General features: G+C 41.2%; 1 protein-coding gene across 1 annotated transcript in view; it reads left to right on the forward strand.

Annotated features, from left to right (window-relative positions):
* Positions 1-9,950, forward strand: part of IGDCC4 (immunoglobulin superfamily DCC subclass member 4) — a 245,416-nt gene extending 235,466 nt beyond the window's left edge. The window contains exon 20 of the mRNA XM_082255108.1: positions 8,613-9,950. Within this exon, the coding sequence (XP_082111234.1) occupies positions 8,613-9,107 (495 nt within the window). The 3' untranslated portion in view covers positions 9,108-9,950. The remainder of the gene's footprint in view (positions 1-8,612) is intronic.
* The last annotated feature ends 8,616 nt before the right edge of the window (positions 9,951-18,566 follow it).

Consider the following 18,566-nt stretch of genomic DNA (forward strand, 5'->3'; position numbering starts at 1 on the left):
CACTGTAACAGTGCATATTTGTAGCACCGATCACTGTATTATTGTCACTGGTTTCCATAAAGTGTCAGTTAGTGTCCATTTGATTTCCATAATAATGCAGTCCCGCTATAAGTCGCTGATTGCCATCATTACTAGCAAAAAAATAAATAATCAAAAATTCCAGGTATATATAACACAGTTTGTAGAGGCTATAACTTTTGCCCAAACCAATCAATATATGCTTATTGGGATTTTTTTTCTAAAAATACAGTATATAAGAGAATACATATTGGCCTACATTTCTTGATATAATTTGATTTTCTTTTAATTTATTTTTTGGATGTGTTTTATAGCAGAAAGTAAAAAATATTGTTTTGCTTTGTTTTTTTTTGTTTTTTTAAATTAAATTGTCGGTATTCTTTTGTTTTTAGCGCAAACAATAAAAAACCCAGTGGTGATCAAATACCATCAAAATAAAGTTCTATTGTGGGAAAAAAAAATTACATACATTTTATTTGGCTACAGCGTTGCATGACTGCACAATTGTCAGGTAAAATAAGGCAGTTGCCGTATTGCAAAAAATGGCCTGGTCACGAAGGGGGGTAAATCTTCCGGAAGTCAATAAAAAGTTAGACTAACCACCATAATTTGTGCAATATGTTTATTTCCTATGATCGTCAGCTCTGTCTAGTGGCCATAATGTGGAATCTTCCTGAAATATATATTTTTTTCTTTTGGATGGACTAGTGCAGTGATGGTCAACCTTGGCACCCCAGATGTTTTGGAGCTACATTTCCCATGATGCTCAACTACACTGCAGAGTGCATGAGCATCATGGGAAATGTAGTTCCAAAATATCTGGGGTGCCAAGGTTCGCCATCACTGGACTAGTGTCTTTTTAACCACTTGCCGACCGCATACTGTATATATACGGCGGCAGAGTGGCTCTCCCAGGCAAAACCACGTATGGATACGTCATTTGCCTGGGAGGAGCTAGGGGACGAGCGTGCGCCGCCGGCGGCGTGCTCCCGCCCCTGCTCGTCAGCGGGGAAGCCGGCTTGTGTGTCAGGTGGCTCAGATTGATTGTTGTAAACACAGCTGACCGTTCTTCTCCCTGGAATGATCACAGAGCGCCTGTGATCCTTCTATATAGAATCACAGGTCTCTGTAATCATTTCACAAGTCCAACCCCCATACAGTTAGAAACACGCCCCTAGGCTCACATTTAACCCATTGATCACCCACACTGTTAACCCCTTCCTTGCCAGTGTCATTATTACAGTAACAGTGCATTTTTTTTTTAGCACTGATTATTGTAGTAATGTCACTGGTCCCCCCAAAAGTGTCAAAAATGTCAGTCAGGGGTCCGATCTGTCCGCCGCAATGTCGCAGACCTGCTAAAAATCGCAGATTGCCGCCATTACTAGTAAAAAAAAAAAAATGACATAAATCTTTCCCTTAGACGGGATAACTTTTGTGCAAACCAATCATAATACGCTTATTGCGATTTTTTTTTTTTTTTTACCAAAAATATGTAGCAGAATACAAATCTGCCTAAAATGTTAAAATATTTTGATTTTTAAGTTTTTTTTTTTTTGAGAATGTCATATAGCAGAATGTGAAAAATATTGTTTTTTTTTTTTTTTTTTAAATTGTTGCTCTTTTTTTGTTTATAGCGCAGAAAATAAAAATCACACAAGTGATCAAATACCACTAAAAGAAAGCTCTATTTGAGGGAAAAAAAGGAGGTCAATTTTATTTGAGTACAGCGTTGCACGACCGCACAATTGTCCGTTAAAGTAACGCAGTGCCGAATCGCAAAATATGGCCTGGTCATTAAGGGGGCAAATCCTTCCGGTCTTAAAGTGGTTAACCTGAATTGCTATGTAATGATATAATTAGGAAAATATTGCATTATGGCCATTAGATGGCGCTGACGAGCAAAGAAAGAAAACATATTACACAAATTATTATTATACGTTAATGGATGTACGAATGCTTAAGACAGTCATTTTTTTATAAATAGACCCCTTGCAGTCAGTGCCGCCGGGACAAGCTCATCTAGTGCCCAGGGCAAAGATGCCAAACAGCCACCCCTGCCCAAAAAGAAAAAAAAAAATGTGTCAGCAAAAATTCCCTTCCTCCCCCCAAATAAAATGTGAGCACTAATCTTCACACTTTTTTTTTTTTTTTAAACTTGTTTTTTATTAATTTCAATACAGATAACAATACAAACATACAATTACCCAAGGGAACCAACCAATACATACATTCAACAATTCATAACCCAACCCCAAAGAAAAAAAATAAATAAATAATCTTCACACTTAACCCATAAATTCCCTTTGCAAACCAAAACTCTCCCCAAACAAAGATTTCTCCTCTTCCAGTAAAAAAATACTGCCTCCCTCCCTCTGTCTGATCGGCTGCATGGGGAGGCAGAGGAGAGATTTGGGGTCTAATAGACCCCAAATCTCTCTATAAAGAGGACCTGTCACGGCCCATGCTGTCACAAGGGATGTTGTTCATCCCTTGTGATAGCAATAACATTTGTACAAAAAAATAAATAAATAAAAAGTGTAAAAAAAAATTGTTTGTATAAAACAAATAAATAAACCACCACCAACACCTTTCCTGGGCTCTTTCACCCGACCCGTGGCATTGGCTGCACAGAACAGCGAGAAAAGAACTGACCTTGTTCTTCCCTCTCCCCGGAAACTGAAATCGAGGAATATGTTATCACTTCCGATTCCGCCTCTCTGTTTACCTACTGTTACCTGTTGGTGTCTGATTGGCTGCATTAAAGGAGAGATTTGAATAAAATAAATAAAAATAATAGTAAAAAAAATGTAAAGCACCCCCCCGTCCTCCTGTGCTTATGCACAAATGCAAACGCATACGTTACTCCCGCACGCATGTGTAAATGGTGATCGCACCGCACATGTGAGGTATTGTCACGAATGTCAGAGCGAGAGCAATAATTCTATCACCAGACCTCCTGTGCAACTCTAAACTGGTGACCTGTAAAGGCATTTAAAGCATCGCCTATGGAGAATTTTAAGTACCGTAGTTTGCCGCCAATGGCCCGCCATTCCACGGGCAGACAGAATTTTAAAGCGTTGACATGTTAGGTATCTATTTACTCGGTGTAAAATCAACATCAACTTTTATATTTTGCAACAAAAATTTGGTATTGTGTTTATGTGTAATATAATTCATTAAATTTATATAATTTTTGGGGGTTCTAAGTAACTTTCTAGCAAAAAATGTATACATGAAGGAGAGAAGTGTCAGAATTAGCCAGATTGGCAAGTGGTTAAAAAAAAATTTTGCTGTGTCCTAGAGCTTCGGCCGGCCTGGTGTGCCCTCCGGGACCATAATGGTGAGATCATTGGAGGATGCCCCAGACTGGGCGACAATATAATCAGCTGTAGACCTGGGGGGGGGGGTATACTGTCATGTGTAACCCTTTGATGCACCCTCCCCTTGTCATTTCTGTTATTTTTGTCATCTTTTACTTTTCACTACCGTCTTGTTGTACTCTTATGTACCTGTTACTTGTACTATGCCTGTTATGTGCTAAAACGTAAAAAAAAAATGATAAAAAAAAAAATAAAAGTTGCGACCACTTTTGCACACATTTCGGTACATTCCTCATATATAATTTAGGGCAGACCCTTTATCTAATGGGCCATACACACTATAAGATTTTCTGAAGACTTTTTCCTTTAGATTTACCAAAACCATATAATATGCGGTCAAACCTAAACACTTTCAATTTGTATGCAATCTGGCAGGCCCTTGCACTACATAGAAAAGGTAAATCTGAAGGAAATCTAACCACAAAAAGTTGGATAGTGTGTATCCAGCTTAAGACATAATAGCCTTCAAATGACAAAATAAGGAAATTGGTCTGTCCTGTTTAACCACTTCTGGACTGGAAGATTTTCCCCCTTAATGACCAGGCCATTTTTTGCGATTCGGCACTGCGTTACTTTAACAGACAATTGCGTGGACATGCAAGACTGTACCCAGATAAAATTGATGTCCTTTTTTTTCCCACGAATAGAGCTTTCTTTTGGTGGTATTTGATCACCTGTGCAATTTACATTTTTTGCACTATAAACAAAAAAATGCAACAATTCTGAAAAAAAAAAAAAAACAATATTTTTCACTTTCTGCTATATAACATTCCCAATAAAAAAAATTAAAAAATCAAAATTTTCCATCATTTTAGGCCAATTTGTATTCTGCTACATATTTTTGGTAAAAAAAAATCCCAATAAGCGGATAATAATTTTGATTGGTTTGCGCAAAAGTTATCGCGCCTACAAACTAGGGGAAAGATTTATGTCATTTTTATTTTTTACTAGTAATGGCGGCGATCTGCACATTTTTAGTGGAACTGCGACATTGCGGCGGACAGATCGGACCCCTAACTGACATTTTTGACACTTTTGGGGGGGACCAGTGATTTTACTACAGTAATCAGTGCTAAAAATATGCACTGTTACTGTACTAATGACACTGTCAGGGAAGGGGTTAACCCAGGGGGGAATCAAAGGGTTAAATGTGAGCCTAGGGGGTGTTTTCTAACTGTGGGGGGGGGTGGCTTATGGGATCAACACAGACACCTGTGATCCTAAATAGGAGGATCACAGGAGCTCTGCATTGATTCCTGAGAAAACAACGGTCTGCTGTGTTTACAACAGCAGACTGCCGTTCTCTCTCCACGGGGAGCGATCGTGGGTGCCCGGCATCAATCGTCCAGTACCCGGCTGGCCCCGTGAATCAGCTTTCCCGCTGGCGAATGGGGGCGCTCCCGCGAACTGCCGTACAGGTATGGCGATTGGCGGAGACCTGCTGGCCTGCTGCCATATATCGACGGCAGATGGTCAGCACGTGGTTAATAGTATGCCATTAGGTGGATGTTGGAAGGAATCATCGAAAATCCATCTCAGAACCACTTTAGCTCCAGGCCTTTTCTGGCACTTTTTATTTACATGTAACACTCAGTATTTTTTGCTGGAAAATTTCTTAGAACTGCCCAAACAGTATATGTTTTTTAAAAACAGAGACCCTAGAGAATAAATTGGTGGGTGTTGCCATTTTTTATGTCACACGGTATTTGCGCAGCAGTTTTTAAAACACAATATTTTTTTTTAAAAATACACTTTTAGGAATTCTCAACACGAACACAATACATAACCCCATTTTTTGATAAAATATAAAGGATGATGTTACGCCGAGTAGATAGATACCAAACATGTCACACTTTTTATTATTATAAATAAATTATTTATTTATTTTAAATGTTACTATCCATAGACAATGCTTTAACCACTTCCGGACCGCTTACATTATATTTACTGTGGCAGGCTGACTCGTACAGGCAAAACGACGTAGATCTACGTCGCTTGCCTGAGAGGAGCTAGGGGGCGAGCGCGCGCCGGCGCGTTCCTGCCTCGGTCATCAGCGGGGAAGCCAATGTGTGTATCAGGCGGCTCCGATTGCCGCCTGACACCCGCGATCACTCCCCGCAGAGAGAGAAGTACGGTCAGCTGTTGTAAACACCCTGGAATGATCACAGAGCGCCTGTGATCCTTCTATATAGGGTCACATGTCTCTATGGTCATCTCAGAAGCCACGCCCCCCCCCCCACAGTTAGAATCACTCCCCTAGGGTCACATTTAACCCCTTGATCACCTATACTGTTAACCCCTTCCCTGCCAGTGTAATTATTACAGTAACAGTGCATTTTTTAGCACTGATTACTGTAGTAATGTCACTGGTCCCTCCAAAAGTGTCAAAAATGTCAGTTAGGGGTCCAATCTGTCCACCGCAATGTCACAGTCCCGCTAAAAATCGCAGATCACCGCCATTATTTGTAAAAAAAAAAAAACAATAAAAATGACATAAATCGTTCCCGTAGTTAGTAGACGCAATAACTTTTGCGCAAACCAATCAAAATACGCTTATTGCGATTTTTTTTTTTACCAAAAATATGTAGCAGAAAACAAATTGGCCTAAAATGTTAAAAAATTTAGATTTTTTAATTTTTTTTTGGGAATGTTATATCAGAAAGTGAAAAATATTGTCCCTTGTGACAGCAATAGGCATGTGATAGGTACTCTTTATGGAGACCCCAGATCCCTCCTCTGCCCTTAAAAGCATTAGATTACACCAAAGTCGGTGTGATCAAATGCTTTTCTTTTTTAAAAATGGTGCAGTTTACACCTGGGGAAACTGGAAGTGATGTAAGGTCATCACTTCCAGTTCCCTATATCATAGAGACGAATAGAGCGGTGCCAGTCTTTGTTCTTCCCTATGATGACCCGCTGGTCAATCGGGTGTCCCGGTGGGAAGGGACAGGCAGATGAAGCTGTGGAAGGCTGCAGGAGGTGGTGGCATCCCCTCATCCCCTCCTGCTGCTTGTAGAAGTAAACATCAAAACACCACCCAATGGATTTGAGATCAACCCTCTTTGTAAATCATAAATATTTCAATATGAATGTGCAAGAATCTGGCAAACAGAGAACAGGCGTGCGACTGTTTCCACCTTTATGCAAACGTCATCATCTTTAATTGCAATCAAATATAAAAAATACAAATACATACATCAGAAAACATATATATATAAAAACCATTATCCCCATCATTCTGGCCCCCCAAGAACCTGAATTACGTAATGCAAAATTATCATATAATATACTATTGGGCTCAATATACAGTATATAGTGATGGATATCTCAGTGGCTGATTGGATGACCAGATATCTGTCCTTAGAACATTCGGCTCCTCAGAGTTCCTTTCAGACTATATAGTGAGTGATATCTCAGTGGCTGATTATATGACCAGATATCTGTCCTTAGAACATTCCGTTCCTCAGAAATCCTTTCAGGCTATATAGTGAGTGATATCTCAGTGGCTGATTGGATGACCAGATATCTGTCCTTAGAACATTCCGTTCCTCAGAGTTCCTTTCAGACTATATAGTGAGTGATATCTCAGTGGCTGATTGGATGACCAGATATCTGTCCTTAGAACATTCCGTTCCTCAGAAATCCTTTCAGGCTATATAGTGAGTGATATCTCAGTGGCTGATTGGATGACCAGATATCTGTCCTTAGAACATTCCGTTCCTCAGAAATCCTTTCAGGCTATATAGTGAGTGATATCTCAGTGGCTGATTGGATGACCAGATATCTGTCCTTAGAACATTCCGTTCCTCAGAGTTCCTTTCAGACTATATAGTGAGTGATATCTCAGTGGCTGATTGGATGACCAGATATCTGTCCTTAGAACATTCCGTTCCTCAGAGTTCCTTTCACGCTAAAAGACATTGGATAGATTTAATATGGGCAAACTTAGGTTCCTTCCTACCCTAATTGATCCCAAAGAGGTGCTGGTCAGAGGTTAATTGATGTCTACACATATGCAGTAGAATAACTTTGCGATTTATATTGCTTCTCCCTTTAAATCCAAAATTGGTGTAGCAAACTGAGACTCCATGGTCTAGAGCAGTGGTCCTCAACCCTGGCCTACAGGGCCCACTAACAGGCCAGATTTGCAAGATAACTGAAATACATCCCAGGTGATATCATTTGCTGCTCAGTGATTGCAGTACTCTAGTCTGCATCTCCCCAAGGTAATACTTAAAATCTGGCCTGTTAGTGGGCCCTGAGGACCGGAGTTGAGTACCACTGGTCTAGAGGAGATATTGAGTCATGACCATGTCCTTTTGATTACTCCCTAGTAGATACTGGAGTAATGTCTCCACCTCCCTCACACGGATATGCGTTTCCAAACAAGCAATCTCAATGTTCTGTTGTCCACAGCCTCTCATTTCTTCCACATATATGTATAGAGAGATAAACAGTCCCAATTTGGTAACCAGGTAGCCCCAGTAATGGACTTTCTCATGTGTTATACACAGAGTCCCACAATTACATACAGGGCACCATGATAGTACATCTTGTGTCTGGAATGTTCAATGCCCTTTCTGTATTGGTTCCATGAATCTCCATCATATGCAAGTTGTCATCCCAAAGGAACAAGGTATTTCAGAGAACAAAATACAATCCTCCTGTCCTCATTGTGAGTATCCATACATTGCAATGCATTTCCATAAAATTGTAGAGGGATACTTATCATTTAGGAAGATTGTCTCTGACCATCATTTTAAAGGGAGGTCTCTAAAAGTGCCACTGGTATGCTTTGATAGGTTCTCCTATTCTGGGGGGGGCCAATAGTCAGGCACCTATTGCCGCCTGACGGGTTTCGCCAGGCGTCCCGGCTGCTTCAGAGACTGTACAGGCATTTCTATGAACCCTCTGTTTATATGGGGACGTAAAAGTAATTCATCCGCTAGGGTTGCTTTTGCAAGAGAGCCGACCGTCGGTTCTAAAAAAAGGTACTGCAGGCATCATCCTGGTATAACCACTTGAAGTCCAGCGACATACTGGTACATCGTTGGGCATCAAAAGTTATGACCACTTTTGCATTTGCTTCAGTACAGCCCTCGTATATATTATTTTAAGGTAGACCCCTTAACTAAGATGTAATCACTTTCAAATGACAAAATTAGGAAATTGGTCTGTCCTGTTTTATAATCATTTTTTCAATGTCATTAGGTGGATGTTGGAAGGAATCACCGAAATCCATCTCATAACCAAGTGGAGGCAGATGTCATTGTACACTCGGACTTCTCCGCCTCCGAGCGTAGCGGACGCTGTGCTGGGCTGGACTCAGAAGAAGAGGAAGAAGAAATTAGTTTGGATCATGACAAAGGCCCCACTGAGTGTTTGACTCCAACCTCTAACCCTCACACACAGCCATTGGCCACGGAAAGCGAGAGCCAAGACTGGACCAATCAGCCACTGGTGGCCATCAGTACAGAACACACATTAAACATCGTGGCCACAAAGACCCCACACCTTGCCAATGGTATCTCCAGAAGTGGGGACTCTCAGGACAATCAGACTGTCACTGGCTCATATTTCACTTTAGATGGTGGGGATTCATGTTCAGAAGATGTGCCCCTATCTTCAAGACCTCAGCAAGAATTGCCTCTAAGCAATACACCTGTCCTACCGCACGTAATGAACTCAGAGGAGACTGTGCACTGAACTGGAACCTGGAGAACTAAAGAAGATTCACACATCAGATCTAATGATTTTTTTTTTGGTCAGATGCATTTTCTGGTATCAAAGATTTTGGATGAGGACTAATTGCTGTAAGGGTGTCCTTCCAGTGCAGGTGTTATGGTGTGGACAATTCAAAAATCTAAGCAACTCTTTGACTATTCAGCCATTTTGTGCAACTAAAACTTGCTCTGACTTTGATGATTTTACAAAACAGCCTTATAAAGCATTGAGTATCACAATGGGCAAGCACGACATGAGAGGGGGAACAACTAGAAATAGCGATCATGAAAAGGAATGGTAGCAGCAGCATCCAAATGTTAATAAATGCATTCATAAGAACCACTTGCAGGATTGTTTCAACCCTGTACACTTTATATATGCCAGTGCCACCTAAAATGACTTGAGTCGGGTCAAAATGCATACAATAGTTGAAAGCCATTATAAGATGTCATTTATTTGGATTTGGATGATGCTTCAAGATGTTTTGGAAGAACCTGGAATATTACACAGATACAGATTGATCTGACATGTTCTCCACTGGTAAGATCCGGGTTCATGGAGGTCATTGGAATAATCCTGTTATACGTGAATAGGACACCATGAGAGAAGTTTCAAAAACCCTAAATGCTGTCTGCAGTACCATTGATGGAGAAAGGTTGGGAGCTTGCATCAGACAGTTGTTGCCAAGGTTCCTGAAATAAAAGGGTTTTATGCTAGTCCGTTGCCAAGACATTCTCCTCTATGGGCTTCAGTATTGATTAATGCAGCACTCCTTGTTACCAAAGCTTTGCTGGGAAGTCAAAGGAGTAACTGGACTACCTTTTGTGGAAAGTGAAATACTAGTCACAAGGAAGTCTTCTCATAATAACATCTGATAAGCCGAGAGGCTTCCCTGGTGGCCAGGGGTTCGGAACTTCGTGACTACCCAGAGTGGCAAAGGGCAACAGGAATAGCAAGTTTGTCTGTACGGGTTCACCACAAAGCTAAATTCCACATGCTAGCACTATGAGCCAGGAGCATACTTTTCGAGATCTGGGCCTGAATGCAAGATTAATACACCACATAGGTAGTGTAATGATATCATCATGCACTTTTGGTGATGCTGTCATGTCTTGTATTCATTCAGGCCTCCTCATATGATCCTATGTATAGATTGGCTTCAGATGGCCTCCATTCACTAAGTGTAATTTAAAACTGGATTGCGTGGAGGCATCTCTCTTAGGACAGGGGTTGGTAGCCCCAGGTCCCTCCTAGCCTTATGTGCAGATTGTAAACAACTGAAACCAATTTAGGCCCTCCACATATGGTTGGTTAGGTTATGGATAGGTTGGCTTCAGATGGCCTCCACTCGATTCACACCTGAGAGTCTTGTAGCTTGAAGACATTCAACAAGCAAAATCCCATTAATTTCAATGGCCCCTGTTGACACTCAAATGTGAACAGGGGCCATTAAAATGAATAGGATTTTGCTTGTTCAGGCTTCAAGCTACAAAACGCTCAGCCTTCTTAAACACATGGATTGTGTGGGGGAACCTCCCTTAGCACAAGAGTTGGTAGTACCAGGCCATTCCTAGCCTTGTGGGCAGATGGTAAATAATTGAAACCACTTTAGAGCCTCCGCATATGGTCCTATGGATAGTTTGGCTTCAGATGGCCTCAACTCCATTCACACCTGGGCGTTTTGTAGTTTAAAGCTTGAATATGCTTAACAAGAAAAATTCCATTATTGTCAATGGCCCCCGTTCACACTCAGATTTGAACAGGGGCCATTGGAATAAATAGGATTTTGCTTGCTGAGCGTCATTGGGCTTCGAGCTACAAAATGCTCAACTTTCTTAAAAATATGGATTGTGTGGAGGAAACCTCCCTTAGCACAGGGGTTGGTAGCCCCAGGCCCTTCCTAGCCCTGTGGGCAGATGGTAAATAACTGAAACCACTTTAGGGCCTCCAGATATGATCCTATGGATAGGTTGGCTTCAGATGACCTCCACTACATTCACATCTGAGTATTTTGTAGCTGAAAGATGCTCAACAAGCAAAATCCCCATTCAATTTAATGGCCCCTCTTCACACTCAGATGTGAACAAGGGCCATTGAAATGAATAGGGTTTTTCTTGTTCAGCATCTTCCAGCTAGAAAACGCCCAACCTTCTTTAATGAGTGGATTGTGTGGAGGCACCTCTCTTAGGACAGGAGTTGGTAGCCCCAGGGCCTGCCTAGCCTTGTGGGCAGATCGTAAGTAACTGAAACCACTTTAAGGCATATCCCACCCTAAACTAAAATGTGCTTTGGATAGAGGCAAGTACACACTATAGAAGGAAATGCCTTGTTCATTTTTTTATCCCGGAGGTTTACAACCACTTTAACTTTAAACCACTTATAAAGGAAGACTATTCAGTATTACTGTTGAAAGAATGGAGAGTGCACCCTTCGTGTGAGGCTTGAGTTCTCCAGCGCATTTAAGTCAGGCTGAAATCACCAAACAAGTTGCCTTTATGCACTTCAGGTGCAAAAAATAAAAATCACAGTTATATGTAATGTATTTCCGGAATGCACTGACAGTGCTCTATGAATTGCATACAGAGTAAACCTACTGGAGCATTGTGGCCACACCACTGCAAAGACCAACGCCTCGCTGGCCTCATTAACCATCGGGCATATCCTCGGTTTCTTTGAAGCTTTGATTCTGAGGTTGCATTACACATTTGCCTGGAGGTCTTATGTCCATTCACTGCCCTAGGCTTCTTCACATTCCTTTTTCTTTTTTTTTGCTATGTCCAGGGATTTATTATGTGTTTAAGGGCAATAGAAACTCCCATTATATTCGTAATGGCTGACCATTAGCAGCATTATGATGTCACCGGGTTTTACAGTTTCAGCCCTCTGATTGGTCACAGGCTTGGTACTCTTTTTTTAATACTGCATGACAACTCAAGACTTATGGACGGTGCTACACAATACCCTTCTGTGTTAATGTTCTCATTTGTATGCACTCTGTGAGTGCCTCACGACCTCTACAAAACCTTGTTTTTTTAAGTTCTAGACCATTAGCACCCTCCCGTTTTTATTGAGGTTTGTAAATTTAATGAGCATCCTTTTCTCTGTTACAGAAATCTCCTAGTGTAAGTGTTTTTTTTTTGTCAATTTTTTTTTTAATGCCTATTGGACTACAGTCTTTTATTATTTGGTAGGACTTCTACCCCTAACTGGGAAATCATGCTCAATTTAGGCGAATGGCCACAATCCCAATAAAACAGTGGCTTGCATCCACCAAAGGTCAAACAATAAATACATTTTAAAGGCATTATTAGTGTTTAATAATCATTTGGTTAATCAGTCTGAATATTGTTTATAATCTTTATTATCCGATGCAGGGAATAAATACAAATGAATGGGATCACTAAAAGCAGATTTGGCCGAATTTTTGTCAATTAATTCATTGTGTGACATTGAATAATGTGTCTTCTCGTTGATCGTCTTTCCATGGCCTGATGTCTGTAAACTTACACAAACGCACACATGAAAACTGGTATCACATGTCCACCAAGGCCATAAGATATTAAATACATAACATTAATGATGACTGTGCATAACCTCAAAAACAAAATCTCAAAAGAGTAGACATGTGCAGTTCGTTTCGTTCCGAATCAAATTTTTATTTTTAGTTAATCTGCAATTCGGATATATCTGAATTTCCAAATTACAATAGTAACAAATTAAACTAATCTGAAATAACGAAACAACATTTTGGACTAAATTTAAATTTGAATTGTTTTTAAAATCAAATTTGAATCATTTTTTAATCGTTTTCTAAATGTTTTCGAATTGAATTCGAAATTCCAAATAGAATTAAATAGAATATTAAAAATAAAGTGAAAGAATAGAAAATAAAAGAATAGAATAGAAAAAAATAGAGTAAAAAGGAACAAAATAGAACAGAAAATAAAGGAATGGAAAAGAATAGAATAAAATAAAATAGAATATAACCATCTTTTGAAATTCAAATTTCAAATAGGATAAATTTGAATTAGAATAGAATAGAAAATAATAGAATTGAAAAAAAAAATTGAATGGAAAAAAAAGAAAAGCATAGAAAAGAATAGACTTGAAAAAAGTAATAGAATAAAATAGAAAGAATATAACCTTCTTCCGAAATTCGAAATTTCGAATATAATCAATTCAGATTCGAATGGAAAACATTATTCAAATAGAATAGAAAATAATAGATTAGAATAGAACAAAAATATAATATAAAAGAATAGACTAGAATATAAAAAAACAATAGAATAGAAAGAATATAACCATTCCCAAAATTTGAATAGAATAAATTAGAATAGAATAGATTAGAATAGAATAGAAAATAAAAGAAAAGAATAGAAAAAAAAACAATGGAATAGAATAAAATAAAATAGAAAGAATATAACCATCTTCCGAAATTCCAATTTCAAATAGAAAAAATTCCAATACAATAGAAAAGAATAGAATGGAAAAAAAAATAGAATAAAAAAAAACTAGAGAATAGAATATAATAGAAAGAATACAACGATATAACCAACTTCCGAGATTCGAATTTCGTATAGAATATAAAAGAAGAAAAAATCAAAGGATAGAATATAAAAAAAAAACTTAAAATAGAATTGAAAAGAAAGAATATAACCGTCTTCCAAAATTAAAATTTTGAATAGAATAAATTAGATTTCGAGTTCAATTTTACCGAATTTGTAAAATTCGAATAGATTTGAATTCGAATAAACAAAATGACTTCCGAAAACAAATTAAATTTGAGCCTGGTGGCTCAAATTTACAAAAAAGTAAATTTACACTCTACAAAAAAGTCAAAGATGTAATGCAAGGTCCTCCAATACTGTGCAATCTTGTGCATGCATTTTGTGAAGTTCAGTGAATGTTACGAAGTATATTGTGAATTCAGAAATGGTATAGATATCAAATCCAAGAGTCATTGTTGTAGGAAAAACACATGTCCACAAGCAATTTAAAATAATCAAAATATTGATCAGGGTACAGTAACTCAAAAAATAGTCCAAAGTTTCAAAAGGGCAACTTGTAAACATTCTTGAATTCTAGAATTCATTGTCCAATTACCAGGGGAGCAACATGTCCATGTAAGGGAAGACTGGCCCAATGTCTGGTTGGTTTCCCTGGTCTTAGCCTGGCAATCCCCAGGGTTACAATAGAAGCCTTCAAGATGGCTAAAAATTACCTGTTTTTTCTTCTGTCGCATCATAGAAGGCCTCAAAGCTATAGAGGGCTAATAAGACGACCAAAGCAATACCTGTTCCCAATTCTTTTATTCATTATATCCATTTTGTCTATTATGTGTGAGTATATTGGTTTCACATTTGAAGCCCTCAAAATCTAACCGGTTTTCCAGTACTTATTTGCCATATAATATACAAGTGGTCTCCAAACTGTGGCTGATGGGCCAGGTACAGCCCTTTGCTTGACTTTATGCAGCCCTTGGGACACTATTTCTCACTGAAACAATGGGACACCCAACTGAGGCACTGAGACTATGCCTTCCACTGAGACAATAGGGCACCATTCCTTCTACTAACACCAACAGTGAGGCATAATTCCTCCAAGTGACACTAAGGACAGGGCACTGTTCATCTCCACTAACACCAATGATGGGGAACTTTTCCTCCCATCCATACGAATGATTGAGCACCATTCTTCACACTGACATCAACGATGGGGTGTCATTCCTCACATTGACATCAACAATGGGATGCCATTCCTTTCACTGATGCCAAGGATGGGGTGCAATTTCTCACACTGACATCAATGATGAGGGGCCATTCCTCCCACTGACACCAACGATGGGGTGCCATTACTCCCACTGACACCAATGATGGGGTGCCATTACTCCCACTGACATCAACGATGAGGTGCCATTACTCCCACTGACACCAACGATGGGGTGCCATTACTCCCACTGACACCAATGATGGGGTGCCATTACTCCCACTGACATCAACGATGAGGCGCCATTACTCCCACTGACACCAGCGATGAGGCGCCATTACTCCCACTGACACCAACGATGAGGTGCCATTACTCCCACTGACACGAATGATGGGGTGCCATTCCTCCCACTAAGACCAAGGATGGGGTGCTACTCCTCCTACTGACACCAATGATGGGGTGCCATTACTCCCACTGACACCAATGATGGGGTGCCATTACTCCCACTGACACCAACGATGAGGCGCCATTACTCCCACTGACACCAACGATGAGGTGCCATTACTCCCACTGACACGAATAATGGGGTGCCATTCCTCCCACTAAGACCAAGGATGGGGTGCTACTCCTCCCACTGACACCAATGATGGGGTGCCATTAGTCCCACTGACAACAACGATGAGGCGCCATTACTCCCACTGACACCAACGATGAGGTGCCATTACTCCCACTGACACGAATAATGGGGTGCCATTCCTCCCACTAAGACCAAGGATGGGGTGCTACTCCTCCCACTGACACCAATGATGGGGTGCCATTACTCCCACTGACACCAATGATGGAGTGCCATTAGTCCCACTGACACCAACGATGAGGTGCCATTACTCCCACTGAGACCAAGGATGGGGTGCTATTCCTCCCACTGACACCAACGATGGGGTGCCATTCCTCCCACTGACACAAATAATGGGAGACCTTTCTACCCACAGGTACCAGAGATGGGGCACAATTTCTGCCACTAATACCAGTGATGGGGCACTATTCCTCCCACTAATACCAGGGATGGGGCACTATTCCACCTACTGACTACAGGCACTATGTCATTTTTTTGTTTCCACTGATCACTAAGTCTAAGGCATTCTGATCACAGATTGGCTCTCCTATAGTCCACAGAACAGTAAACTGGCCCTTTGTGTAGAAAGTTTGGAGAGCCCTGTAATCAGGGCTACTGATAAGGAAGTACAGCCAGCCCTCCTGTGCTGGGCCTGGGCACCATCAGTTCAAAGGGGGGACTTAGGCCCCTGCTGAACAGGAGGGCCGGCTTTACTTTCTTATTGCAGACACCGATCCTCTTCTGTCTATCACTGCAGTGCTGCCAGCTTCTCCTCCTCTCCCTCCTCCGGCTGCACTGCAAGGGGATTGGTTCTAGCACATGCACCCCTTCCATCTGCTGTCTGGGACCCTGTATGTGCCCCTTTCCCCTACAGCGCTGTCATTTACTTCCTTTGACCCTTCCTTTTTCTGAATGAACACAGTGAGCCATCAGTACCAATCACCACTGTGTCCATTCATCACGGAAGCATAGTAAACTGCATTCACTATGCTTCAGTTTGTGAATGGGAATGAAGGCTCAGAGCACTTCCTATTCATTCATCTGAACAGATGAGGCTGTAGAGCAGAGGTGTCAAACTCAATTTCATCATGGGCCGCATCGGCATTATAGTTGCCCTCAAAGAGCCGGTTATATCTGTAAGATTAGATGTCCAGAGCACCCCACCCCCCTTACACCCTTACATGAGATGTTAAGAGCCCCCCACCATAAGAAGTAAAGAGTCCCCCACCCTGCCTTACATCACAATGCACCTCCTTACCTTGAGCTGCTGCCAGGAAGAAGATGCGGGTGGTTATGCGAAGAAGAAAGTGCTGGGTCTGGAGGAGAACCAAAGGAGGGCTGGAGTCAGCTTCCAGAGTCTGCTGCATGCTGAAACCAGGGGAGGCAGAGGCAAAGTGGTGTTGCGGCTGCATAGAGAGGTGCAGGATCTGTACGAGGAGTTCTGCCGTCCTCTCTGCTGTGGACTGCTGAGAAGAAGGGGGCAAAGACAAGCCTTTCTGCAGCTGCACAGAGGAGTGCAGGATCTGGCAAAGGAGTTCTGTCCTCTCTGACAGGGGGGTGCCACAGCTGCAGGAGAGGTGCGAGGGCCACATAAAATTTGCCTGGGGGGCTGCATCTGGCCCGCAGGCCTTGTGTTTGACACCTGTGCTGTAGAGAAAGAGACAGAAAATCTCTGGCCGGTGGGGGTGGGGGGGGGTGGTGGTGCTGTCAGGGTCAGGTAGACTGTATGGGGCCCTATGATTTCTAACAGCAGCCCTATTGCTGTCTGTAATAAACAACAATGGAGAAAGCAAAAGCGCCCATGATGGCAAATTTCTGAGAATAGGTGAAGAACGGCTGCAAAACCACAGGAACCAATCAGGTTTCTTATCTTACTGATTTGATCACACTCAGCTGAAGTCTGGTTAGTTGCCCTGGGATATGGAACTTCAGGCATTTTGCTATTATCCCTGTTCATTGCAGTAATAATAATTGTATGCTGATTGGTCAATAACCATTATCAACAAAACCTTTTGTTCTTAGGCTTGCTAGGACATTTGGAATACGTTTCTTCAAGGAAATCTACTGACCATTCCATCCATTCTGCTTGCCATGTGCCCAAACATATGCTGAACAAAATTATAAACGCAACACTTGTTTTTGCCCCCATTTTTCATGAGCTGAACTTAAAGATCTAAGAAACCCGGGATTCATCCATGAAGAGAAAACCTCTCCAAAGTGCCAGACGCCATCCAATGTGAGCATTTGCCCACTCAAGTCAGTTATGACAAACTGCAGTCAGGTGAAGACCCCGATGAGGACGAGGAGCATGCAGATGAGCTTCCCTGAGATGGGTTCTGACAGTTTGTGCAGAAATTCTTTGGTTCTGCATACCAATTGTTGCAGCAGCTGTCCGGGTGGCCGGTCTCAGATCATCTTGGAGGTGAAGATGCTGGGTGTGGAGGTCCTGGGCTGGTGTGGTTACACGTGGTCTGTGGTTGTGAGGCCGGTTGGATGTAATGTCAAATTCTCTTAAACACCTTTGGAGACGGCTTATGGTAGAGAGATGAACATTCAATTCATGGGCAACAGCTCTGGTGGACATTCCTGCAGTCAGCATGCCAATGGTACCCTCCCTCAAAACTTGGGACATCTGTGGCATTGTGCTGGGTGATAAAACTGCACATTTTAGAGTGGCCTTTTATTGTGGCCAGCCTAATGGGCCATACACACTATAAGATTTTCTGAAGACTTTTTCCTTCAGACTTACCAAAACCATATAATATGAGGTCAAACCTAAACACTTTCAATTTGTATGCAATCTGGCAGGCCCTTGCACTACATAGAAAAGGTAAATCTGAAGGAAAAAGTCTTCAGAAAATCTTATAGTGTGTATGGCCCTTTAGGCACACCTGTGCAATAATCATGCTGTCTAATCAGCATCTTGATATGCCACACCTGTGAGGGGGATGGATTATCTCGGCAAAGGAGAAGTGATCACTAACACAGATTTAGACAGATTTGTGAACAATATTTGAAAAAAATCGGCCTTTTGTGTACATAGAAAAAGTCTCAGATCTTTGAGATCAACTCATGAAAAGTGGGGGCAAAAACAAAAGTGTTGCGTTTGTAGCGCCCTCCTA

This window comes from Pelophylax lessonae (genome assembly GCF_965119305.1).
Source record: "Pelophylax lessonae genome assembly, chromosome: 4".
Classification (NCBI taxonomy): Eukaryota; Metazoa; Chordata; class Amphibia; order Anura; family Ranidae; genus Pelophylax; species Pelophylax lessonae.